This window comes from Gopherus flavomarginatus, chromosome 4, assembly GCF_025201925.1.
Source record: "Gopherus flavomarginatus isolate rGopFla2 chromosome 4, rGopFla2.mat.asm, whole genome shotgun sequence".
Classification (NCBI taxonomy): Eukaryota; Metazoa; Chordata; order Testudines; family Testudinidae; genus Gopherus; species Gopherus flavomarginatus.
In genome coordinates this window covers 212,298,156-212,311,659 of record NC_066620.1, presented here as the reverse complement: position 1 = coordinate 212,311,659, position 13,504 = coordinate 212,298,156, and the positions used below count along the sequence as shown (strand labels likewise).

The following is a 13,504-nucleotide window of genomic DNA, read 5'->3' as shown; positions in this document are numbered from 1 at the left end:
TAATACTATGATTATACCCCAACCATGATTTTAAAATAGTGTGGTACCACATCTCATATATTTTTTAAAAAAGGGTATAAAATTGACTTTTGTTGCAACAAAATAAAAATAATTTAAAAAAATAGTTACGTGACACACACAGTATAGACACAAGACACACACATGACATACAGGACAAACTTACAATTAAAAACAAATGGCGCCAGAATTCTATTCATAACTATGCAAAGTAACACAACCAAAAATAAAAAGTAAAAAGGGTTAAACATTTGAATAAACAAGTTATTACCTTATGTAAAACTTGTAACATAAATTGATAAAAAATATATTAATATTGCCAAATATATTGTATTAATTTGGTAACAACAAATTTTGCATTACTTTATATTTAACATTATTTTATAACTCTGCTATATGGAAATAAGAAAAGCCCATGTTTCAAATATTAGTTAGTGGTTAGGATTAGAAGCAGAGTGTGCGTTTCTGTTGCTTGGCAACCATATCTTCAAAAAAGTTAGGAATAATTTGAGCTGTTGCATTCCTGAAGGGTTAAAATAAGTAATTTACTGAATTTAAAGTCTTTACCTTGTTTCCTTTTTGTTTCTTGTTTTGTTCTGTTTTCAATTGCTTTATCTTTTGGAGGTTTCTATAAAAACTATAACTTTTAACTTTTAAAACGAAGAGAGCAGAAGTGAGGAAAGGCAGGGGAAAAGTGGGGGTGGAGAGAAGAGCAACCTAGGAAGGTAGCGAGAGCTGAGCCAAGAGAGATTAACTCTATCAAGGTATTTGAAAGTACGGGCAGCAGCAGCAAGTTTAGCAATCTGGGAAAACATATAAAGGACAAAACTTAACTGGTGTGTAAAAATATTTGAGAAAGAAGGTTCTATTTTTAGATATGAGCGCGGAGTGTGGTTCCATGGGTCGAAGCAATTGGGAACCTGCACAGTTGGGAATTGCGCCCCTGGTTTTTATCCTGGCTCTGAGAGGAGATTGGGGGTAGTTACCTGCTCTTGTAAAACCTGAATTTGTTCCCCCAGTGTCTGTTGCTTTTGTGTGCATGCCAAATGGATAGTGGGAGTGCCCTTTTTTGCTGCAGTTAACTGTTTCTGGGCAGCTCCATGTGTTAATGCATCAATTCTAGGTGTTAACCCGCTTCATTTCAGTTTTTTACTTTGAAATTCTTTTTTATTCACTTCCCTGCGATCGAGTCGCAGCTCCTGTCTCCTAATGTGCTCTGTGAACTGTTCCATTTTTTCCTTCATTTGATTTACCAATTCAATGAGAGCATTGTTTCTTGCTCTTTCCTTCTGTGCACTTACTTGTCCCGTTCTGACAGGCACCGGTCTAGGTTCCAGTTTAAGTTTAACTAGAACTTAGCTTTTATCATAAGGTGATGGTTGCAATGCAGTGAACCCCATTTCATCTTTTAATTTTACTAGGGACACCTTTTTCCATTTCTGTCCCCTTTCTTCAGGCACCGTAACAGCACCTGAAGTGCGTTGAACACCAGGGGACGGCACTTTTTGCTTCTGCAGGTTTTCTACAGCAGTCTCCAGTTTTTTCTTTTCCTGCTTTACTTGCTCAAGCATATCATGACTCTGGACTGCCTGTTGCCCTGCTAAAAGAGCTTGGGCTTTCCAGTGCTCGACTGCCCGGGTTGCCTCTTCTACTTCCCCTGTTTTTTCCATTACTTGTTTGGCCAGCATGCTGGCATGCTGTTAAGCCATCTCACTGCCATAGACAGTAGTTGCAAAATTCTTGCTTTTTCACTTTTATTACTATTTTTCAGAGCCTTGGTTTCTACCATCGCTCTACATATGCCAGTCCATGTTTCCCCATTCTTCAATTCATATGGACCCCCCTTACTGGCAATCCAGCGGGTCCATGAGTTATCAAACTCCATGGGGATCAAAAGGGAGGGGATAAGGGGGTTCCCTAGCTTGAGGTTTTCTGCCATGTTAGATTGCAATTCTTACAGCGGACAGCTCGCTTACTCACCAGATCAGCGGTCGGGGTTACCAGTGTTGTCAGATGCTACTGGTGTGGTGCTCTGCTCTGTTCAATGTTGACATCACTCGGCTGCGTGCGTGTGTTCCCTCTGTGTGCTGTCCCAGCTCTGCGCAGATAGCTGACACAGCAGACCTGAAGAGAACCCCGAATGACCACAGACTCTAGTAAGGTATGAAGGCATGTCGGCCAGGTTAATTGTCGAAGAGAAACACAGTCTCCAGCTCCCTGGCAGACGTAGTCCACGGTACTGGTAAGGTGCAGCTAGCCAGTACTTATGTACTCCCTGGCAATGGACTCAGCTCAGTCAGTGGCGGGACTTTCCACTGCCCCCTCGGCTGGACAAAGACACTGCCCCAGGGATGCATTCTTATACACAGGTACAAACAAGTTACTCATCACTCCTGACATATTGAGGTGCAACCTCTCTACATAGTAAGGTGCCATCTCTCACCTTGTACATGTTGGTTCGAACAAAACAACTCTATCCATCATATTACCCTTTTGCCCCTGTCATTGGGATGGGTCAGCCTGTTCCTTGTTATCTGTGTAGAGTGTACAAGCATGTGAATGTTCTGGTCTCTAGTGTTCAGTACCTTTTAGCTATGTCTCTTTCTGCAGCATCAGCCCTTTCCTTGCCAGCTTCTGTGAGCAGGGCCTGCCTCTAGCTCACAGCTTCACTTTCCTTTATGTTAGCAAAGTCTTGACCATTACTTTAGTTCAGGCCTTAGGCCTCATACCAGGCCTTTGATACTAAGGTTTATATCTCAGGGCCTCCTCTTACTACAAAGCACATTGAGATCTGCCACTGAAAAGTGCTAGGGGGTATATTATTATTATGGGTCTTTATCACAGAAGCAGATTGGCACAACTGGCCCTTGCCACAAGCCACACAGCCCGTCCCAGAGGTACAACTAATCACAGCTGCTTGGGCTGGCTTGACCTGTGTGAGTGCGTGATTCCTGCCAATTGTATAATCGAACCCTGGGGATTTCTGTTGTGGCTACGAGTCTAAATGAATCCACTTGGCTGGCAGCCCTATCCTGGAACTTGCTGAGGATATGGGGCTTTGCTCTGCCCTGAGCTCTGATTATCCTCTTCCTCTTCTCTCCACCTCAGGAACGGCTGATGCTTTCCATCCTGCCCAAGCATGTGGCAGATGAGATGCTAAAGGACATGAAGAAGGACCCGAGCCAGAAAGAGATGCAGCAGTTTAACACCATGTACATGTACCGCCATGAGAATGTCAGGTAAAGGACATGCCTTGCTCCATGGGTGGAGGGTTGATCTCCATGTGAGACATCACTTTTATCATGGTCACCTTGTCAACACTCAATTCAGTGATGTAAAATGTGCATTGGAAGGAATAATATGAATGACCTATGTGCATTTCTGGGGGTTATATTCATTGTAACCACGCAGGGAAAAAAGTCCAGGGCTCAGTGTTACCAAGCGCACAAGATGTCAGGCTGCACAAGGAGTGGGATGAAGGATAAGACCGAGGCTATTTTAATGCCAGTTTGTAAACCAGTGGGGAATGCTCCTCTGCTGCACTGCGGCCGGTTCTGGTCACCCCTCTGCCAAATGGAGACAGAGCAGAAACAGGGAATTCAGAGATGGGCAACAAGATGGGCAGACGTCTGTATGAGGAGTGACGGGAAGGGTTGGGATGGTGTGACTGGGAGAGGAGAGGAGTAAGGAGGGATATGACTGGGGTACGCTGAGCTTGCTGACTGCTCTCTCCAGCCCAGGAAGGACTGAGATCATCACACAGAGAAGCTGGATCAGGCCCTTTCTTTCCAGGCTCCATGGATCAGTGGCACCAAGAATCTTCAGCAAAACCGCAAAATAAACAATTCAGCATAAACCAAGTTCAGCCAAGTCCTTTTTCCTGGCCCGGCGGCTGTGCCAGAGTCTTACTCCTCCAGGCAGCCCTGCCCCAGTCCTCCTAGAGGCCATCTGCCTGGGAGTCCCCCCACTCCAGGGCCTGCCACCTGCTGCCTGTAGCTCTCCTGCGTCCCTGAGCTCTGTCAACTTTATGGGAATCCGGTGTTCATCAGGCAGTCACTGGAGCTCTGCCTCAGAATGGGGCTGGCTGGCCCTAGGCTCCCTGGCCTTTAAAGGGGCAGCCCACCCTGTTACATACATGAAATAATGAATGGGGTGAAGGAGGTATATTGGGCACTCCGTCGTAATGCAAGAACAAAGGGGCATTCAGTGAATTTGAAAGGCAACTGGCTTAAAGCTGATAAAGGAGCTGGCTGTCCTATGGAATGTATAATTAACCAGTGGAACTTACTGCCACAAGGTATCACCGAGAACACAAGCTTAGTAGGATTCCAGAAAAGGCCAAACATTTGAGGACCATGAGAAAATTCACATTTGATAGGATGGGAAAAAAATGTGTAAGCAGGTATATAAACCCTCATGCTTCAGGGCATACACCAACTCCCAAGTGTCAGGGTCAGGAAGAACCACCACCCCCCTGAGGTAATTCCATTATCATTCCTTGTGGGGTTTCTTGTATCTTTGTCTGAAGCAGCTGCTGTGGGCCAGTGTCAGAGAGAGGGTAATGGACTAGATGAAGCCGGTCTGATCCAGTAGAGCAGTTCTTATGTTCCTAGGAAAGCCCCAAGATTCCTTGGCATGAGGGGAACAGGGTGGGATATTTCACTGTCAGAAAGCTGTGGAGAATAAACGGCAGGAAAAAATCCAACCTTGGACTGTCTCAAAACTACAAGGTCTTCAGCATCACTGCTGCCTCTGATTCTGGCTTTCTCCACATGCCTCTGAGTGGCCTGTCATCCATATGGTCCTGCCACTGACCCAGTTACACCAGACTGGCAGGTCTCCCTGTGGGCAGCTGGATGGCTACAGGAAAAGCAGGGAGGTCTCTGCATTGTTCCTGAGTGGAGGCCGGCTCTGGGCGATAGTTGCATTGGAACAATTTCCCAAGGGTCGTAGTGGATTCTCCATCACTGGCAGTCTGTAAACCAGGACTGGCTGTTTTTCTAACAGGTCTCTGGCCTGTGCTACACAGGCCGTCAGACTAGATGATCACTGTGGTCTCCCTTCTGGCCTTGGAATCTGTGAGACCAACTCATGTTTTCTGGCTTGTGTTCTCTTCTTTTCCCAGCATCCTCTTTGCTGACATAGTTGGCTTCACCCAGTTGTCGTCCTCCTGCAGCGCCCATGAGCTGGTGAAGCTGCTGAACGAGCTCTTTGCCCGCTTCGACAAGCTGGCAGCGGTACGTACGCCCATGCAGCGCCTGTCAGTCTGGACGCTCTGGTTCACAACCGGCTCCGGAGAGCCTGGCAGGCTCAGTACACCACAGCAAACGCAAGCCTCTCAGGAGGTCAGAGCATCTCTACGACCCGAGTTTCCCCTGGGCTCAGCAGGGACTGGGAATACTCTGGTGGCAGAGCAAGCCGGCTTCGCTCCTTGCCCACGGGAGGAGCTGTGCTGGTGAGCTCCAGGGGGTCACGTCACGTCTGCCCATCCCCGTGCAGAGTGAAGCTCACCAAGACGTAAGGCCTAGGCCTTTCACCTCCTGGTCACCTCAGCCTCCACCTGGCAGTGAGTGAACCTTGCTGCCACGCGATGGCTGTTAGCTGGGTTTGGTGGGTCTCGGCCGAGTTCCCCGTGGCCAGGGGTTCGCACAGCAAAAGCTGCCACCACTCTGGACACCATCAGCCTCCGTGGCAGCGGCCTCTGTGTAAAGGCCAAGGTCTGAATGAGCCTTGGAGACTGAACTCCCCTCTGACTCCTCCAGGGCAAGCGGGAGGCCTGCTGAGCGGAGGGACACCGCGATTTCTTGGGCATTGTCGGTTTGGGGGATAAATAGGGGACCTCTGGGCTGTCACTGCAGCCCTGAGACCAAGGAAAGGTTCAGCCTGTGGAGGACTAGCCCCAGACTGAGCGTAAGGAGCAGCCCTGCCCTGCCTGCACAGGGAGAATTGCCCTCCCCGGGGTGCCTGACACCCGCAGGTCTCACCCTCAGTAACACCACACAGACTGCAAAAGGGGCTCCCCCGCCAGTGCAGAGCTGGCATAAGGGTGTCTCACCAGCCCTGCTCCCAGGATATCAGGGCTATGTCTGGAGTGCAGTGTGCCAGGGCTATTCGCTGTTCCCTAGAGCTGATTGCCCGGAGGCTGCTCTAAGTTATACTGGGGGCTGGGCAGGGCCCTTCATGGCCCCAGAATACAGGGAGTGCACAGGTAGCTAAAAGTTACCTTAGCCCCTCCATCCTTGCCCCCTGAGTGTAACTGAGATTCTAACCCGAAGCCCTGGGCCCTGGCGGGGCTGTTTTTCCAGCAGCACTGAGCTGTGCCCTGCTGCTGGGAAAACTGCCTGCCACCCTTGTCCTTGAGGGAGGGAGAGGAATGGAAAATGAGTTTATTTCTGCATGCCCTGGGGATGAGAGTCCTTGGACTCAGGTCAAACCCTGTGCCTGCTGCTGCTGCTGCATGGGAAAGTGCTGTGGGTGTGAAGCAGGGCAAGCAGCAGAGTGGGGAGAGGAGATGGGGAAAGCCATGTTAACCATAAAGGGAGAAACATTTTCATTTCCTGTCAGCCTAGCCTAAACTCTGAGTCAGTACCGGGAAGGGGAGCGAAAGGGGGAACAGGAGAGAGACAGAGGAGGAAGGAGAGTTGGCGAGGTCAGGAACAAAGGAATTCGGAGGGAGGAGAGCGGCGCTGAAAGAGGCAGTGGAAGGGGAAGAAGGGAGAGGAAAACCAGAGACTCAATTTCACCCTTGTGAATCCAGAGTGGCACTTGCCTTTTCACTGGAGTAACTGGGAGCCGAAGTTTGCCTGCGTAGGTGCTGCACATTGCCCAGAGCACCACAGCTAACTAGCCCAGCCCCTGCCACGGGGAGCACGGGGAATTCATAACATACTAAAGCCAATCACCATAACCTCATGATGAGCTGAATCAGGTTGGACCAGTGCAGCCTAGGGGCATAGCGCAGGCCTGGGAGTAGGTCAGTGCCTTTCCCAAATGGTGGAGAAGGGCAAGTCATGACCAACATTGCTGACGTGGTAGGATATCAGTATTGCTAACCCCAATTATTCAAAAATCCTGAGTCTGGCTCACCAGAAATCATGTGATTGGCTTTAAACCCATGAGATTGTGTAAAAATAAGAGATTTGGCATTCTTTTTATTTGCCTTCTGCTTTTTGAGCCTTTAGGGTGCCCTGGGGTCACCCTTTGAAGCTGTCTCCACAGTCATGAGGGCAAGAAACTTACTTTTTCTGTAAGAATGAAGGCTGAAATCATCCCACATCCACCTGACTCCAGGAGCTGGAGCTTTAAAGAAAACAATAATTATTATGAAACTCCTGACAAAATCATGAGTCAGCAGCACTAGGATATTCACAGAGCAGCGCTGGACTACTAGGTGGAGAGGGTGGGGCTAGGGTATTTCCTTCAGGATGGAAATGGAAGGATTTGGGTGTACATGAGTGGAGAGACCCTGGCTCCAGGGGCAGCGTGGAAGGAGGTGCAGAGAAGCGAGGTGGTGGAGGTGGCAGACACAAGGGCTGGCAGAGCATAGAAGGTGGAAATGCACAGATGTAGGTAGAAGCCTCTCTCCCAGCCACATGTGGAGGTCACATGTTGTGCTTCCCCCTGCTCTCTCAGAAACACCACCAGCTGCGCATCAAGATCCTCGGAGACTGCTATTACTGTATCTGTGGGCTGCCGGACTACCGCGAGGACCATGCCGTCTGCTCCATCATGATGGGACTGGCCATGGTGGAAGCCATATCGTAAGTGCTGCTCCCTTTGTCCCTTACTTTTCATTCCTGGGATAGATAAGCACTTCCCCAGCCCCGTCGCTTCGCTGTAAATGAGCAGCTCTCATGGGGCTCTTTTAGCCTGTTCTGCCTCATGACTTGGGGTTCACCCATCATGCCTCTTCCCTCCCCATAGCCAGTGCTGTCTGTTGTGGTTGCTTTGGGCCAATGGCAGCTTTGTCCCGTTGTGACTTTGGGAGCGCGTGCTTGTGTGTGTTTAGATGTGCAGCCTTCATTTTGCGCTAACAAAGTTTGCTACATGTGATTTCCCTGTTGTGTTTTTTAAAAGATTGAAGAAGGGGTGGGGGAACAAGACTGAATTAAAAATAAGTCCCCTGGCTTTAGTATTGTGGGACTGCACAAGTGTGCAGCACCACAGGGTTTGCATTGGAGTGTGCACGTACACATGAAAACTAGCTGTAGCATATACAGAGCTGCGGTAAGTATGAGATGGGATTTTTAGGGGAAGAGATGGGATTTTCAAAGGCACCTAGAAGATTTAGGTGGCCAAATCCTTTGAAAATCCCAGCCTAGGTAACTCAGGACTCCCTAACCAGTGATTAGGGCGCTAGCCTTAGAGTTGGGAGAACTGAGTTCAAGTCTCTGCTCTGCCACAACTGCCCTGTATGACTGTGGGCAAGTCACTTACCCGTTCTGTGCCTCAGTTTTCCATCTGTGCGATGGAGTTCATAGCCCAGCCTTGCCTTACAAGAGTATTGGAAGGATAAGTACATTGAAAATTGCCAAGTGGCCAGAGAGGATGGGGCCAGATATATACCTAATATGGAAAAAGTGGTATTTTTACTCCTGTCCTATAATTGAAAAACATCTGAAGAGATTTTTTTGCACCAAAATTCACCTTTGAGCTGAGAGCAGGGATTGAAAATATCAGCCAAAAGAAAGATTTATTGAAAGCTTTGAACAAGGGTTAATTGTGAGAGTTATAATGAAAGCTGGTTTGCAATGAGGATCCCTGGGGGCACGTTGCGTAATTGTTAGAGCAGAGGTCTACACATCAGGAGTGCTGGGGTCTGGTCGGGAGTCTCCTGCTAACTCACTGCATGACCTTGGGGAAGTGCCTCTCTGTAAAATGGGATTAATGACAGGTAACATGCTTGAAGGCATCTGAAGTGACATGGGACGTTCCTTTGACATTGAAGACACGTGGGTGTTTTTGACCAGGTTGCCTGATACGCACCACCCAAGGAAGGTGGGTTGTGAGGGTTAGTTCATTGATGACTTTACACCAGAGGAAGATCTGGCCCCTAGTCTGTCTGCGTATTAATGTGTCAGCAGGGGCCTGACTCCACTAGACCAGCATCAATCCTCGTGTCTTCGGTGGGGCCTCTCCCGATTGGATCTGTCCCAGTATCTCTGAATGCTGTCGAATGCCCTGCCAGGGTGTGGGGGTGAGGCTCAGCTGGGGGACTTACCTGCTGAGATATGGATCCGGCGACCTCTCTGTGTGACTCCTGCTTTCCCTCTCCCAAAGCTACGTGCGAGAGAAGACCAAAACGGATGTGGACATGCGGGTGGGGGTCCACAGCGGTGCGGTGCTGGGTGGTGTGCTGGGCCAGAAGCGCTGGCAATACGATGTCTGGTCCACAGACGTCACGGTGGCTAACAAGATGGAGGCCGGCGGCATCCCAGGGTGAGTATCTCCAGGTGGACGGACAGCCCAGGCTGAGTCTCGGCAGTGGGGTGGGAAAGCCTGCAGTGGCTAGACAGCATCAGGGCCAAAGGGGTGTCGGTCCATCTCCGTCCACTAGCCCTGACATTCACCTTAAACATGCCCTGTGTCTCCACTGCTCCAGCCCTGACGTGGCTTGTTTTGGGGTCCCTCTGGCTAACCTCAGTGATATCAGTGCCGGTGTTTCCCCAGTGCTTCACTGAGGGAGGGAAGAGCATGAGACCCCATCAGTAAGGCTACGTTTTAGTCACGGGTATTTTTAGTAAAAGTCATGGACAGGTCACAGGCAGTAAACAAAAATTCACGGTCCGTGACCTATGGCTTGTATTACATACCCCTAACTAAACCTTGGGCCGGAAGACGTGGGTGCTCTGAGGGGGCAGTCCATGGGTGCTGGGAGAAGTGGTCTGGGACTCCCGCTGGCGCTGGGGGGTGGGAGGGTTGGCAGGCTCCCTACCTGGCTCCGACCAGCGTGTCCCTGCAGCTCCTAGGGAGAGGGGCGGCCAGGGTCTCCGTGCGCTGCTCCTGCCACGAGTGCTGGCTCTGCAGCTCCCATTGGCCAGGAACCACAGAGCCCCCTGGCCCCTGTGCCTAGGAGCTGCAGGGACATGCCGGTGGGAGTCGGGGAGCCCCCCCCCACAGGTAAGTACTGCCCTGCACCCCGAGCCCCTGTCCCCTCCCACACACCCAAACTGCTGCTGCTGCAGAAGTCACAGAGGTCACGGAAAGTCACAGAATCTGTGACTTCAGTGATCTCTGTGGCAGACATGCAGCCTTACCATAAGGGCACGGTCTGTCTCAGAGTCACTGCATTCCCCTCCCCTCGGTCTTTGTTAATTACAACACTTAACGCTGTGCAGGACTTGGCCCTGCCTCCATTCAACTCCATTGGCTGCACTGCGAGCAGGATCCTGGCCAAAATAGCAGCATCCTGATCCTTTCAGCTCCCCGCAAGCAGGAGCTGCATCTAGGATCCGGCCAGTCCTTGCCCCCTTGGGTCCAAAGCAGTCCCATCTGGCCCAGGGCAGGACTGGTCTCCGTGGCACATCAATAGGGTTTTGTGCTGTCAAGTTTTACATGTCCCAGCTGATGTTCTTCTCCCTTCTCGGTGTGATCTGAGGGAGGGGCCAGGAGCTGGCAGAGACAGAAAAGTGGAGCCCATCAAGAGGGCAGGCTGGGGGGAGCAGGGCACCTTCCAGAAATCGCAGCCTGCCTTGCCCCCAGCAGCCAAAAGTGGTCGTAATAACCTAACCAGGCTCCCATGTGGTAAACATCCCAGGGCCACATTTGGAACCAGTTGAAGTCAATGGGATTAAATTCTGCTAGAGTATTTCCCAGAGCCCTGCAACATGCTATAAACCCCCCAGAGGGGTGGAAAATATTTACCGGAGCTCCGCTCCAGACAGCTCTGGCGGAATTCAAGCCCTGGGAGTCACTCGTGCTGCGTTTGTTACAAGGGCAGTCCCTGTGGGCTGGGGGGCGTGGGGGTGTCCCATGGTAACCGGCAGGGTCTGGAGGAGCGGGGAGGTCTCCGGAAGGACGGTGACTCTGGTTTGGAAGCATTTCCTCTGTGGCCGGGGCAAGGAGCAGCCAAGTGCAGCTGGCTGGAAAGCCACGAGGGTAACAAATCTGCTTTCTCCAGCTGGGGTCAGCAGCAGCGCCCTGGATCTGCCTGGGTGGAGATGCCAGGATTGGTTATTAATAACAAGAATAGCCATTTAGAAGGAGCAACTGCCCTGAGGCGCTGGGAAATTGGCGGAGACAGCCAGACGCCTTGGAAGGGACTCTGAGCAAACCTCAGCTTGGAACACCCCCCACGTGGGATCCAGATTTGGATTCCCCACCTGGCGGCTGGAGCCAAATGGGGCCTCGTCGCAAATAACCGGGGAGGGTCCTGTGCAGAGGGGTGGGCTGACGGCGCCCCGTGGACAAGGCGGGAGGTGTCCCACGCCCTGGCTCCTGCTGGCTGGCTGATTGCGCCCCACCCATCCCAGCCAGGAGTTGGAAACAGCTTGTCAGCAGGCAGAGTGCTGTGTCCTTAACAGGCCAGGCTGTTGTGAGAACACCAGCCCCTTGTTCCCGCGTCACTGCTGGTCTCCCAGTCTGCCTCTGCTGCCCCAGCCGCCAACGAGTCAGGTCCCGGCTGCATCTGCCACTGCTCTTCTACCCACCCCCTACCCAGACATGGGCCTTTGCTTTGCTCAATCCATTCCCACCTTCCCCATGGAAACCAGTCGCTGCTGGGACCCAGGGTTCTCCCTGTTATCTCAGTCCTGCCTCCTTCCCCAGAGGATGAAGGGAGCGAGGGGCTTTGTGCAGGTCCCTCAATACTTTCGCAAAACGTCCTCCCCAAAACCTGCCGAGTTCTGCCCGGGGCTGGCACGAAGGCAGTGGGGTCTCACTGCTGTCTTCTTCCCACCTGGCCCACAGGCGTGTGCACATCTCCCAGAGCACCATGGACTGCTTGAAAGGGGAGTTTGAGGTGGAGCCCGGTGAGGGGGGGACACGGTGCGAGTACCTGAAGGAGAAGGGGATCATCACGTACCTAATCATGGTGCCCAAGCAGCCCCTCAAGAATGGGATCAACGGAGTAGTGAGTAACCTTCCTCCTCCTCCAGCTCCTTTCATCTCCGCTGTTGCCGCCCCCTGTTCCGTGGCCTGCCCTGGGCTCCGACCTGCGGCTTGCGAAGGCCTGTCTCCATTTCTGCCCTTCTCATGCATGCCAAGAGGTGTGAACGCTTGGCCCCATCCTCCTGTCTCCTGGCTCCCTATTCCTGTGAGCCTCTGATTCTAAAACCTTCAGCACTCCTGTCCTTTCCTAAAGAGACTTAATCCGTCTCTGCCACCCGTAACTTCTGCTGCTCCTTAATAACAACCCTACGTCTTCCTCTGCTCCAGTCACTCGCTCCCCTCCAAGACACCCCCTCTTTCCCATGTTGGTAGCCTTGTGGGTGAATCTCACCCCACACATGGCCAGGAAACAGAATGCCGCATCCCGAGTCGTCCTCCCTTCTTACGGTCCTCGGTCCTGATGGCTGAATTCCCACCTGCTCCTTTGTGTTCTAGAAGCTGTCCCTGACGTCCTCCCATGGGAACTCCCCGCTGCTGATCAACACCAAGGAGTGTAACGGCAGCATCAACACCACCTGCACCACGCCCGACGAGGCCGAGGAGCTGGACACCAGGGTGAGAGCTGCCCTGGGGACGGGTATTGGAACCCAGCAGCAGCAGGGGAGCCCGGGGCTACCCCCGGGCGTTTAGAGCCACAGCAGGCTCGAGGGTGAGCACACGGGGTGGGTATTTGTTACCCCTGGGGTTTGCTCACCCTGTCGAATTCCGACACAAGGAGAAGGGCAACAAGTACTTGGGCCTTGTACTTCTCTGCTGAGATATGAATGGAACTGGGCACAGTGACTCTCGCCCGTGTGTGGGAGGGCTGGGGCATTACGAAGATTGAGGGGCCAGGTCCTCAGCTGGTGGAAATGGGCTGGGCTGCATGGAAGTTGGTGGAGCAAGGCCCATTTACACCTGCTGGGGATCTGGCCCAGGCTGGCCAGTGGCGTTCAAGAGGAGACGGCCTGTTTCTCAGGGTGCACTTCTGGTTTTGTCAGCCAGTAACCCCAGGGGTTTGCCTTCGTCTGACTCTCACCTCCCCCCTTGCCAGGTGGTGAACCCGTCCTTCCCCAACCCCCGCCGGCGCCTGCGCCTGCGCGACCTGGCCGAGAGAGTCGTTGACGCCTCGCAGAATGAGCAGGAGCTCAACAACCTGCTCAACGAAGCCCTGCTGGAGAGGGAGTCTGTGCAGGCGTGAGTGGCCCCAGCCCCCCAGGTCACGGGGGGTCCCCAGTGCAGCCCTGCTACAGGGACCCAGCCCCAGCCGCCCAGGTCACGGGGGCTCCCCAGTGCAGCCCGGCTACAGGGACCAGCCCCATCTCCCCTGGGTCACGGGGGCTCCCCAGTGCAGCCCTGCTACAGGGACTAGCCCCCCTTGGTCACGGGGGTTCCCCAG

At 52.3% G+C, this 13,504-nt stretch overlaps 1 protein-coding gene across 3 annotated transcripts in view; it reads left to right on the top strand.

Moving 5' to 3' along the window:
- Positions 1–13,504, top strand: part of ADCY3 (adenylate cyclase 3) — a 94,546-nt gene that overhangs the window by 66,022 nt on the left and 15,020 nt on the right. For 2 of the 3 annotated variants that reach the window (XM_050948729.1, XM_050948727.1), the window contains exons 3-9: positions 3,127–3,257; positions 5,144–5,255; positions 7,651–7,778; positions 9,298–9,456; positions 11,926–12,088; positions 12,562–12,681; positions 13,160–13,302. In XM_050948729.1, coding sequence (XP_050804686.1) covers positions 3,127–3,257; positions 5,144–5,255; positions 7,651–7,778; positions 9,298–9,456; positions 11,926–12,088; positions 12,562–12,681; positions 13,160–13,302 — 956 coding nt within the window. The remainder of the gene's footprint in view (positions 1–3,126; positions 3,258–5,143; positions 5,256–7,650; positions 7,779–9,297; positions 9,457–11,925; positions 12,089–12,561; positions 12,682–13,159; positions 13,303–13,504) is intronic. The other variant, XM_050948728.1, reaches the window with a different exon arrangement.